Source organism: Canis aureus, chromosome 12 (assembly GCF_053574225.1).
Source record: "Canis aureus isolate CA01 chromosome 12, VMU_Caureus_v.1.0, whole genome shotgun sequence".
Classification (NCBI taxonomy): Eukaryota; Metazoa; Chordata; class Mammalia; order Carnivora; family Canidae; genus Canis; species Canis aureus.
In genome coordinates, this window is record NC_135622.1 from 43,357,174 (window position 1) to 43,370,096 (window position 12,923).

Below are 12,923 nucleotides of genomic sequence, written 5' to 3' on the forward strand. Positions count from 1 at the left end.
GACATCTTTAGAGGGTGCAACCTGTCGTAACAGCTTCCTGTGGCATATCCTGCGTGAGGAGAAGCGCTTCCGACAGCCTAGGACCACCCGTCACCTAGCCAGCTTTCGCGGGCCTGGCGACCCTCGCCTCAGGCCTTTCCGAGTCGTGCAGTCTTCCAGCCCAACTCCCGTGACGCGGCAGTGAATAGTCGCGCTTCCGTGCCACGGTCCAGGCCCAGACCTCCTCGTCTCCGAGCCGCCCCGCCCGGCATCAATGACTCCAGGCCCTTGCGCCTCCTCACCCTGACTGGGAGCTGCCGAGGACCGGGGCTTTCTTTGAACTTATTCTTCGTGTTCTTTTCGGTGAAATGAAGGTTTTATTTTGTTCTGTTTGGTCCCTTCGTTGACCCATTTCTTTGTTCATTTTGTTTTTTCGGAAGCCAGTTACTGAGACTGCATAGTGTAGTGGTTAGGGGCGCAGACTCTGGAGCCTGTCTTGATTTTCTCCCTCCGTCATTTGCGACGTTGGGCAAGACGGTGGGCCTCAGCTTCTGCCTCTGAAAAATGGGATAGATGTGGAGATTGAATTAAACAGTAAAGACAAAGCCTGGCACATGGTAATCACGCAACAATGCCAAATATACTGTGCGCCAGACACTGTACAAAGATCATGGGGGTAGATGGAAGGATAAACTCGACTGAGAGAAGTCTTAGTTTCAATCCAGGTATAAATGCTGTGGTGAAGACATGAGAAGTCCTGTGAGAATATAAGGAAGGGAGATTTCCTGGGGCGGTGATGGAGACTGGTGACCTAAACTATACTTAAATACTATACTTATAAACTATACTTAAATCGAATACAAGTCTGCCAGGGATGTAGTGCGTGGAGGGGCATTTCTGGCAGAGATCACCACTTAAAGGGTCAACTGGAAATACATGACATGCTCAAGAAACTGAATAGTCATGATACGGTTAGAACCAGGGTGGAAATTTCCTCCAGGAAGCTCCTTCTTTGTGCTTTCACTGCACCAGGTCTGTGTCTCTAGAACAGCCCTTACCATACACTTCCATATTGAAATGTTCTGTTTATATATTTCTCTCCCTCACCTCAGGTCAGGGATCTTGCAGTGGTGTTTGTCTTCTTCCATAATGCCTGGCATTTGATAAACGTTTGTTGAACTTGAAGAGACATATGGGCAACGAATCCGGAAAGGTGGGTTAAGTCAGATTGCAGATTTTGATGAATGGTAGCTCCAAGACTCCTGGCTGACTTTTTCCAGTAAGCAAAGAGAAGTTGTTAGATGGGAGTCTTAAAAAGATGAAGTCTAGCAGCACTGGAGCATAGATTAGATACAGGGAGATACTGAAGTAAGGGATACCAATTAGGAGGCAGCAGAAATCACTGAGATTCTTCTGTATATATGTCAGAGGTTGAATGCGTAAGGCCATTTAGATTACTGGTCAATAGATTTTTTCATCGGGACCAGGGAAAAGGTTGCCTGTGTTTGACACACATAGTAAGAACCACCTCTTCCTATCTTTAACTCTACCCCCCACCCCACCCCCCTTTCTCCTACTGATTCAGGACGGATGTGTCGAGATACCCTGAGAAATACTCCAGGTCTCATTTGAGGATCTTGCCTTGCAGATTGTTCAGGATTGAGCATGATGGTAGTTCTCGTAATGAGTTAGTGGGGTAATATTGAAAACATGGACACTAGCCCTCCCAATACCATTGCAGCTTTTAGTCTACTAATGACCCAAATTCCACCTGTGGTTCAGTCCAGTAGGAATTGTCATTGTATGTGACTGTGATGAATGGCATCTAACAGTTATATTTCTCTTAATTTCTTCAGGGAGAACATCTTTGGTCCTACAGTGTTGCTGACATTGACATTTTCTGAGTGGTCTTGAACAGCCTACTTTCTATGTAAATAACTGGCTAGACCTCACTTTTTTTTTTTTTTTTTTTTTTTACTATAGAAGTCTGTAACCTAGAGATTTAAAAACACTGCTTTTAGGTCACTACTACATTTATCTAGAAGGTTCTTCCTTTCTTATTCCAAAATGTTGAGATACTGGGGAGAGATACCCATCTCATCAAGCCAGACCAACAGAAGTTCTTTTGATTTGCTCCCACGGGAGTTCCGTCTAGTGGAAGTCCATGACCCACCACTGCACCAGCCCTCAGCCAACAAGCCCAAGCCCCCTACAATGTTGGACATCCCCTCAGAGCCATGCAGCCTCACCATCCATACTATTCAGCTGATCCAGCACAACCGACGTCTGCGCAATCTCATTGCCACAGCTCAGGCCCAGAGTCAGCAACAGACAGAAGGTGTAAAGACCGAAGAGAGTGAACCTCTTCCCTCTTGCCCTGGGTCACCTCCTCTTCCTGATGACCTCCTGCCTATAGATTGTAAGAATCCCAATGCACCATTCCAGATCCGGCACAGTGACCCAGAGAGTGACTTTTATCGGTAAGACAAGGCTTTGCTATTTCTTTTTTCCAAAAAGTCTTCGCAACAGCACTGTTAAGCATGCAGTCCTAATTCCATGAGGAAACGGAGTATAAGAGTAATCGACATGGCCAAAGTTACTCAGGTAATTGGAAGGAAGTCTAAGACTTGAATCCTGATCTTCCATATCCGGAGTCTGTGTCTTTTACTTTTGAGGTAACAAATATTTATTGAGTGCCTGTTACATGCCAAACATTTTACTAGGAGCAAGATACTGCACTAGTATGTTAAAGAAGCCATGGCCTCAGTCCTCAGAGTTTAGTCTTTCTGTTTGATTTAAAATGTACATTATGGGTTTAGGTTAGTATCCTCAAGTTGAGATTCATGGATTTACTCTCATATTATTAGGAATCCATAAGTTCTATACAAGAATTTTTAAGTTGTGTACAGTTGACCCTTGAACAACATGAGTTTAAATTGTGTGGGTCCACTTACATGTGGATGTTTTTACAGTACAGTACTAGAAATGGATTTTCCTTACGATTTTCTTTTTTCTAGCTGACTTATTGTAAGAATACAGTATATAATACATATAAACATACAAAAGAAGTGTTAATCAACTTTATATATTATCACTAAGGCTTCCAGTCAGTAGTAGGCTAGTATAAATCATTGGGGTGCGTGGCTGTTTCAGACAGAAGAGCACGTGAAATCTTGATCTCGGGGTCATGAGTTCAAGCTCCATATCAATATAGAGATTACTAAAAAAATACGGTAAAATACACTTTTAAAAAAAGTTGGGTGTTAATCATTAAGTTTTGGGGAGTCAGAGCTCTTTTTTGGATTTTCAACTGTACAGGGAGTTGGTGCCCCTAACCCCTATGTTGTTCAAGGGTCCAGCTATATTTTCATTGTGATAACATCACTTTAGAAGTAATGTAAAAATATTCTTGATCCTTGCTACTCAAAATCTGGTCTCAGACTAGGAGCATCAACATCACCTGGGAACCTATTACGAATTCAGAGTCTCAGGCCCTACCCAGCCTCCTGAATCAGAATCTTCATTTTAGGGACGTCTGGGTGGCTCAGTGGTTGAGCATCTGCTTTTGCTCAGGTAATGATCCCGGGGTCCTGGGATCGAGTCCCACATTGGGCTCCCCAGAGGGAGCCTGCTTCTCCCTCTGCTTGTGTCTCTGCCTCTCTCTTTGTCTCTCATGAGTAAATAAATAAAATCTTAAAAAAAAAAAATTCTTCATTTTAACAAGATCTCCAGAAGATTCATATGTGTATTTAAGTTTGAGAAGCCCTGCTCCATATCCTCTAAACGACTGCTTTATGATATAATGCTACTACTGCATTTCAGTGTGTAAGTTTGCATCTGGTACCAAAAAATTATTTTTCATTTTGAAATTTGTCAGACCAAAGAAAAATTTAAATAATAGTACAAGAAATGGCTAAATACTCTTTACCAGGATTCACCAATTGTTAACATTTTGCCACATCTGTTTTCTCTCACATGTGTATAAGCATGTATGTATACACACACATACACACATAAATAAATGCATAACAATTGTAAATATATACACGTACAGTCTTTGCCAAATATTTTAAAGTTGCACATATCTCAGTATTTCACCCCTTAATTCTTTTTTTTTTTTTTTTAATGTAAGTCACACAGAGAGAGAGAGAAGCAGAGACACAGGCAGAGGGAGAAGCAGGCTCCATGCACCGGGAGCCCGATGTGGGACTCGATCCCGGGTCTACAGGATCGTGCCCTGGGCCAAAGGCAGGCGCCAAACCGCTGCACCACCCAGGGATCCCTCACCCCTTAATTCTTAAGTATTCTTCCACCCCTAAATTGTTCACTTTAACCTAAGAATAAAGAAAATTTCCTACATAACCCCAATACCAATATCACACCAAAATAAATGAACACTAATTATATAATATCAATTATTAAGTCCGTATTCAGATTTCTCCAAAATATCCTTTATAAATAAATTTTCCTCTAATCCAGAACCTAAAAATGAATTTCATTTAGCTGTTTAGTGTCTTGTTTTTGTTTATGTTTTTGTTGGAGAAAGCGTGTGAGCAGGGGAAGGGCAGAGGAAGTGGGAGAGAGAATCCCAGAACAGACTCCCTGCTGAGTGCAGAGCCTGACTTGGAGCTCCTTCCTGAGATCCTGAGATGATGACCTGAGCTGAAATCACGAGTGAAACACTCAACCAACTGGGCCACCCAGGCGCCCCTATTTAATGAATTTTAAACCAGAAGAGCTTCCTGGGCGGCCCGGGTGGCTCAGCGGTTTAGCACCGCCTTCAGCACAGGGCAGGATTCTGGAGACCCTGGATCGAGTCCAATCCGGTGTCAGGCTCCCTGCATGGAGCCTGCTTCTCCCTCTGCCTGTGTCTCTGCCTCTCTCTCTCTGTGTCTCTCATTAATAAACAAAAATCTTAAAAAAAAAAAAAAAAAAAAAAAAAAACTAGCTTCCCCTTTTTTAAAACACAGGATACTAATCTTTAAGAGTTCAGGTCATTTAGATGTAGAATGTCCCACTCACTGGGTTTGCTGATTATTTCCTCAAGATTAGATTGAAGGTTAAATATATTTGGAAAAAATATATGTAAGTAATATTGTATACCACTTAATTTCATCTGTTATTGATAATAGTTACTACTATTTTAATTGTCCCAAAGTAGTGAGAAAAGAACAGAAATGGACTTATTACTATGTAAGGGTTGCAGTTCCAGTTGACCAAATGATGTCCTGGTGCACACTGTATAATTGAAGGTTCTGAAGTCCTTGGAATAGTGAAAAAGGTAGGGGTAACTATCATTACATGCATCTCACATGTTCATATAGATACAGCTTCAAAAAACTTGCTCTGTAGTGATCAGTACCATATTTACATTTGGAAGGCAATTTAGTTTTAAGAATATTGCCATCATATTAAATTGATGCTGTTATTTAGAATTTTGTAGTTTTGCATCAAACTTTCTCATTTTTTTCAAGTTTTTACTTAAATCCCAGTTAACATACAGTGTAATGTTAGTTTTAGGTGTAGGATTTAGTGATTCATCACTTAACATTCAATACCCACTGCTCATCACCAGTGTCCTCCTTAATACCCGTCGTCTGTTTAACTCATCCCTTCGCCTGCTTCCCCTTCAGCAACGGTTTCTTCTCTATAGTTAAGAGTCTGTTTTATGCTTTGCCTCTTTCCTTTTTTTCCCCTATGTTCATCTGTTAGGTTTCTTAAATTCCACATATGAGTGAAATATGGTATTTGTCTTTCTCTGACTTATTTCACTTAGCAAAATACTCTCTAGTTCAATCCATGCCATTGCAAAGGCAAGATTTCATTCATTTTTATGGCTAATATTCCACTGTGTGTATATACGTACATATATAAATATATATCACATCTTCTTTTTTTTTTAAAGATTTTATTTATTTATTTATGATAGTCACAGAGAGAGAGAGAGAGAGAGAGAGGCAGAGACACAGGCAAGGGAGAAGCAGGCTGCATGCAGGGAGCCCAACGCGGGACTCGATCCCGGGTCTTCAGGATCGCACCCTGGGCCAAAGGCAGGCGCCAAACCGCTGCGCCCCCCAGGGATCCCTATATTACATCTTCTTTATCCATTTGTCAGTCATTGGACATTTGGCTCTTTCAGTAATTTGGCTATTATTGATAATGTTGCTGTAAACATGGAGGTGCATGTATCCCTTCGAATCAACATTTTTGCATTCTTTGGGTAAATACCTAGTAGCACAATTGTAAGGCAATTCTCTTTCTAGCTTTCTGAGGAATCTCCATACTGTTTCCAGAGTGGCTGCGCCAGTTTATATTCCCACCAACAGTGTAAGAGGGTTCCCCTTTCTTCACATGTCTCCACCATGTGTCCTGTGGTTTAATTTTAGCCACTCTGGCAGGTGTGATCTGTATCTCATTGTAGTTTTGATTTGTATTTCCCTGATGATGAGTGATGTTGAGCATCTTTTCACGTGTTTGTTAGCTATCTGTATGTCTTCTTTGGAAAAATGTCTATTCATGTCTCCTGTCCATTTTTTAACTGAATTATTTGGTTTTTTGGGTGTTGAGTTTTAGAAGTCCTTTAGAGATTTTGGATGGATACTAACCCTTTATCGGATATATCATTTGCAAATATCGTCTCCCATTCCAAAGACTGCCTTTTAGTTTGGTTGTTTCCTCCACAGTGAAGAAGCTTTTTAACTTGATGAAGTCCCAATGGTTTATTTTTTATTTTGTTTCCCTTGCCTCAGGGGATATATCTAATAAGTTGCTATGGCCAATGTCGAAGAAGTTGCTGCCTGTGTTCTCCTCTGGGATTTTGATGGTTTCCTGTCTCACATTTAGGTCTTTCATCCATGTTGAATTTATTTCTGTGTATGGTGTAAGAATGTGGTCCAGTTTCCTTCTTTTGCATATTGTTGTCCAGTTTTCCCAACACCGTTTGTTGAAGAGACTGTCTCTTTTCCAATGGATATTCTTTCCTGCTTTGTGCAAGTTTAGCTGATCATAGTTGTGGGTCCGTTTCTGGGTTTTCTATTCTGTTAATCTATGCATCCATTTTTTTTTTTTTTGTGCCAGCACAATACTGTCTTGATCACTACAGCTTTGTAATATAACTCAAAGTCTGGAATTGTGATTCCTCCAGCTTTGCTTTTCTTTTTTAAGCTTGCTTTGGCTACCAGAAGTCTTTTGTATTTCCATACAAATTTTAGGAATGTTCTTTTTTTTTTCTTTCAAGATTTTATTTATTTACTTGACAGAGAATGAGAGAGAGAGCATGACCAAGGGGAGCTTGGGGCAGAGGGGGAGGGACAAGCAGGCTCCCAGATGAGTAGAGCCTGATGTAGGAACTTGATCCCAGGACCCCAGGATCATGACCTGAGCCGAAGGCAGATGTTTAACCCACTGGGCCACCCAGGCATCCCTGCTCTAGCTCTGTGAAAAAATGCATGTGATATTTTGATGGGGATTGCATTAAGTGCGTAGATTGCTTTGGGTAGTATAGTTATTTCAACCATGTTTGTTCTTCCAATCACAAACTTCTAATTTTAATTCAGAAGAGCTGTTAACATCAGAAGTTTATACTAGTTTGTTTTATACATATTTAAGAAACGTTTAGCAAACATAATTTTCATCAGCTATGGGGTGCTGAAAGAATTATTTTCCTTTGAAGTCCATGTGTTACTCAAATAAAGCAATACTGGTTTAGCTGTTTATTAGGCATTTCTGAGGCCTTTTGCTTTTGGCCCTTTTAGCTTTTGGAGACTGGCTATAGGAAATGATGGTGGAAATAGTAAATGAACAGTTATTTGGGGGGCACCTGGGTGGCTCAGTCAGTTAAGTGTCTGACTCTTGGTTTCAGCTCAGGTCATGATCTCAGGGTTTTGAGATGAGCCCCATGTTGGGCTCCCTTCTCAGTGCAGAACCTGCTTAAGGTTCTTTCTCCCACCCCCTCTGCTCCCCCCCACCCCCCACTTGCTCACACACACTCTCAAATAATCTTTGAAAACTTATTTGGCAGTTGGTTTTCTTGCTTTCCAACTATTATGTGGACTGCAGTAATTGCTTCTGAGCAGATAGTAGTAAAGTGGGTACACAGCTCCTCTAGCCCTCTTGTACAGCACATAGTGACACATGCCAAGTATGGACCAGGGAAAAGATTTTTTTTTAAGGTTTTATTTATTTATTTATTTATTTATTTATTTATTTATTCATGAGTGACATGCACAGAGAGAGACAGACAGAGACAGCGACAGAGAGAGGCAGAGACACAGGCAGAGGGAGAAGCAGGCTCCATGCAGGGAGCCCGACGTGGGACTCAATCCCGGGTCCCCAGGATCAGGCGCTGGGCTGAAGGCGGCACTAAACTGCTGAGCCACCTGGGCTGCCCAAGAAATCTTCTATACCTGATTTTATCCATTTTCTTATTTGTCAGAGGGAGGCAGAAGATAGGAATTTTCAGGAGACAGGTATTGATTAGAAATGTGTTAAAAGTTATTTTTAGGAGGTCAGAGACCTTTTTGAAGTTATTTCTTAGATTAAGATTTCTACAGCAGTGATTAGGAGTAAAATGGTGTATTATGAAGAACATGGGATCTGAAATCAGAAGCTCCACCTTCTGATAATATCGAAACAACTTCCGGCAGGTCCGCACCTCTGAACCTCAACCTCTGAAACCTGCAGCCAAATGGGAATCATAATATGGATCTACTACCCACTGTGCACAGGATAGGATAAAAATGCTTTGTAAACTGTATACATTTTAAATTGCTTTTATGAAATTGAGTTGCTTGTCCAGTTTTACAAATGGTCTGTTGTAGTTGTATAAGAATCTCCTAATTGGGACTGAATTTCTGAAACTCCGTGTATCATCCAGCGTATGAGGAAGCTATGTGGTGAAATAATTAGAGCACTCTTGAACAGTGCCTGAGCTATAAACTTTTTTTCATCCTGAAAGTAGTCAAAACTGAGCAGTTGATAAAAGAAACTTTATATTCACCTGACACTTTTATATTGTTTATTGTGGACATGTATTGTCTATTAAGACTTTTATGTAATTGGAGGAGCTCAGAGATATGATCGTGGGTTGTTGAGACATGCCCTGTGTAGCAGCAAGATAAACCGGGCTCTGTAACTGCATAGAATTCCCCTAGAAAGCTGGGCCAGTGGTTTGACTAAAATTGTAAAACTCCTAGGGAGACAGGATGGGTCAGCCCTTTGCAAGAGCACTAATAACACTGCCATGTCTCGCCTTTCAGCGGGAAAGGGGAACCGGTGACTGAACTCAGCTGGCACTCCTGCCGGCAGCTTCTCTACCAGGCAGTGGCCACAATCCTGGCCCATGCAGGCTTCGAGTGTGCTAATGAAAGTGTCCTGGAGACCCTTACTGATGTGGCACATGAATATTGCCTTAAATTCACCAAGTTGCTGCGCTTCGCTGTGGATCGGGAAGCCCGGCTGGGGCAGACTCCTTTCCCTGACGTTATGGAGCAAGTATTCCATGAAGTGGGCATTGGCAGTGTGCTCTCCCTCCAGAAGTTCTGGCAGCACCGAATCAAGGACTATCACAGTTACATGCTACAGGTGAGGTCACCCTGTGAGAACTGGGTGTAATCTAGGGGTGTTCAGCAGGATCCCATACTTGCCCTAGGGAACAGAGCACAGGGGCTTGGAATAGAGTGGACTTGACCTGCTCTCCTCATGGCCCTAGCTGTGTTTTCTTGACTTCATCACTGACCTGGCCAGACCCTGGGGCCTCCTTTAGTCAATGAGCGGCCACATTTTTTGATAACACTTCTGCTGGAAAAAAAATTATAGACAGGAATATGGAGTCTGAGAGAATATGGTTACCATGCTTTATTCAATAAATATTTATTGAGTGCCTTTTGTGAGTGAGGCATATGTGAGACAGCAGCAGTTAATAAGGTAAGTCCCTTGAGCGTGCATTCTTAAAGAGAGAAACAAAAACAAGTAAATAAAAAGTGATCAAAACAATTTCAGGTGGCATTAAGTGCTATAAAAAGCAAAACCAAACAGAGTGAAGTGATACTGCCCAAGGGCAGAAGAAGGGATAGAGATACCATTTTTGGTTGCAGCCAGAACTACCTAATCTCTTCAAACCCTGTGGCCTTAAGCAAGTCATTTGTTCATTGTTTTGGTTTCCCCAAATCTAAAATACGATTAGGGATTTTTAACACCTGACAGTCTTTGCTAAGTGATCCAGATTTCCTATACCCTTCATTATCCACCTAGGGGACAGATCTCAACTATTAGTTTTTACAGCCAAAAATGTGATCTTTTGTCCCCACTCTGATTTGTCTTTAACAAAGTCTCTTTTACCTTTATGCAACTATTAATTAATAAGAAACTCTCTGCTAAAACAACTTTTCTTCATTGTGTCTCTCTCATTTACAAATGCAAACTCAGCACCTTCAACAAATTCCTTCCATGTGTCTGCTGTGCTCAAAAAAAAGTAAAAAACAAAACAAAAAATCAGGGGATCCCTGGGTGGCTCAGCGGTTTAGCACCTGCCTTCAGCCCGGGACGTGATCCTGGGGTCCCGGGATGGAGTCCTGCGTCGGGCTCCCTGCATGGCGCCTGCTTCTCCCTCTGCCTGTGTCTCTGCCTCTCTGTGTGTGTGTCTTTCATGAATAAGTAAATAAAAATCTCTTTTAAAACAATGAAACAAAAAACCAGTTCTTTCCTTTGGCAGTGGTTGCTTTATTCATATTATGTTGGTTTTATGTGCGATGCCACAAGCTAACCATCCACTTTGCTTTTAACATTTCTTTGGAAGATTGACTCTTGCTTGCCAACAGATTAGTAAGCAACTATCTGAGGAGTATGAAAGGATTGTCAACCCTGAGAAGGCCACAGAGGACACTAAACCTGTAAAGATCAAGGAAGAACCTGTGAGCGACATCACATTCCCTGTCAGTGAGGAACTGGAGGCTGACCTTGCTTCTGGAGACCAGTCACTGCCCATGGGAGTCCTCGGGGCTCAGAGTGAGCGCTTCCCATCTAACCTGGAAGTTGAGGCTTCACCACAGGCTTCAAGTAAGAAAACAATTGACTGTGATTCTGGGATATCTGCCAATCTCAGCACTTCTGGCATTTTGGAATCAAACTGTGGAGAGGAGAGGAAAAAGTGGGAGTGGGCAAGAAAATAGAAAGCCTAAAAAAACAAATACAGCCTCACTGATCTAGATATGTCAACATTCTTCTTTGTAATTAGTGAAGGGAGGACTAGCACAACTTTACAGGCATTCTTTAAAATAATTCCGAGTTAGGGTGTAGATGCAATAGGTGTTCTATTGTTGAGTCCTGGAGCTAATTTAGCTGACCCAGCTGGGTGGGCAGATGTCCCCTTCATCCCGTACTTAGTGTGCTGTATTTGTCTTTCCTGATGCTTGTACTCAGTAAGACAACTTCCACACAGATGAAGGAAGGCTAATTGCTCAAGGCTGTTTGAATAGTTGGGCTTCCTTGCTAGAGTACCCCCAAAAGATTCGACCAGAAAGGGACTGAAATAGGGCTATCCAATCAGACGCAGCTGGCCTTTTCCAGACAGACTCTGTGATCACCCTAGGAACCAGGATACTTGATCCTTCTGTCAGATTGCAAATTAGTTTCGATCCTCAGTTCTACTCAAATATAAATTGTCACTTCATCAATGCACAAATGATACAAGTAACAAATCCTAAACAGAATCAGGCCACATTATTTTTTTAAAACATTTTAAGCTTTTCTTTGAGAGAGGGCGCACACATGTACACAAGTGGGAGGAGGGGCAGAGGGAGAAGCTGACTCCCCACTGAGCTGGGAGCCCGATGCTGAGTTTGATCCCAGGGCCCTGAGATCATGACCTAGCAAAGTCAGACACTTAACCAACAGCCACCCAGCAGCCACCCAGGCGCCCAAGGCCACATTTTTTAGTGTTGGCCAGAGAGCCTTTCACCATGAAAGAGGTAATAACCACAGAACAGCTTTGCTAGAACAGAGACAGGAGGGCCAAAGAGAAACTGTTACAGATTTAGGAGCCATGACACTCTTCAGCAGTCTAGGAACTGCTGCCAGCATTTTGTAGTAATCGCTAAGTTCATACTGTGAGAGAGGACCGGGGACCCAAACAAAAGGCAGGAAAACAGGACAGCCTTATAGAAGGAAGGAAGGAAAGAAGCAACTTAACACCTGATTAAGAGCCTGTGGTTGTGCCTGCCTTTGGGCCATGAGACAGGGAATCTTTCCACCTACATAGTTTTACTTCCCTGATTTAAGGGAAATGGCTGGTGGGTGAGGTGGGGTTAAAGTAGGGGAGGAAGTGGAAAGCAAAATACTCAGAATACTTAAAAAAAAAAAAAGAAAATACTCAGAATTATTAGTTTTAGGAACAGGGGATGACCACCATAATCTCCAGTCAAGTAGACTCAGACTGAAGACTGAGCTCAAAGGCTAGGAATCTGCCCCGATGAAATATTTGTCTGCTGTGTTCCAGCCTTGGCTTACCACTGGTTGTATTTTCTTCCATTGCCAGGCACAGAGGTAAATGCTTCCCCTCTTTGGAATCTGGCCCATGTGAAAATGGAGCCTCAAGAGAGTGAAGAAGGCAATGTGTCTGGGCATGGCGTGCTGGGCAGTGATGTCTTCGAGGAGCCCATGTCCGGGATGAGTGAAGCCGGGATCCCTCAGAGTCCTGATGACTCAGACAGCAGCTACGGTTCCCACTCCACTGATAGCCTCATGGGGTCCTCCCCTGTTTTCAACCAGCGCTGCAAGAAGAGGATGAGGAAAATATAAAAGGTAAAGGGGAGACTTTCTCTCCAAGCTTCATGTATTACATTTGTTTCCATAAAAGGTGACGTGACTCTTACTCTTAAACACAGTGAACTTTCCCGATTTCATTGGAGCTGACTTTAACCAATTAGGTTTGCGTTTTACTTTTACAG

At 42.3% G+C, this 12,923-nt stretch overlaps 1 protein-coding gene across 9 annotated transcripts in view; it reads left to right on the forward strand.

Moving 5' to 3' along the window:
* The first annotated feature begins 30 nt into the window (after positions 1-30).
* LOC144324509 (STAGA complex 65 subunit gamma) overlaps positions 31-12,923 on the forward strand; it is a 30,636-nt gene continuing 17,743 nt past the window's right edge. For 6 of the 9 annotated variants that reach the window (XR_013389989.1, XR_013389988.1, XM_077915943.1 and 3 more), the window contains exons 1-6: positions 31-596; positions 1,092-1,192; positions 1,836-2,459; positions 9,237-9,561; positions 10,797-11,034; positions 12,512-12,777. Coding sequence is in view for 7 of the 9 variants with exons in the window: in XM_077915943.1 (XP_077772069.1) it covers positions 2,047-2,459; positions 9,237-9,561; positions 10,797-11,034; positions 12,512-12,774 (1,239 nt within the window). In the remaining 2 variants the exon portion in view is untranslated. Of the gene's footprint in view, positions 597-1,091; positions 1,193-1,835; positions 2,460-9,236; positions 9,562-10,796; positions 11,035-12,511; positions 12,856-12,923 lie in introns of those variants that run through there. The other 3 variants (XM_077915938.1, XM_077915940.1, XM_077915939.1) reach the window with 3 other exon arrangements.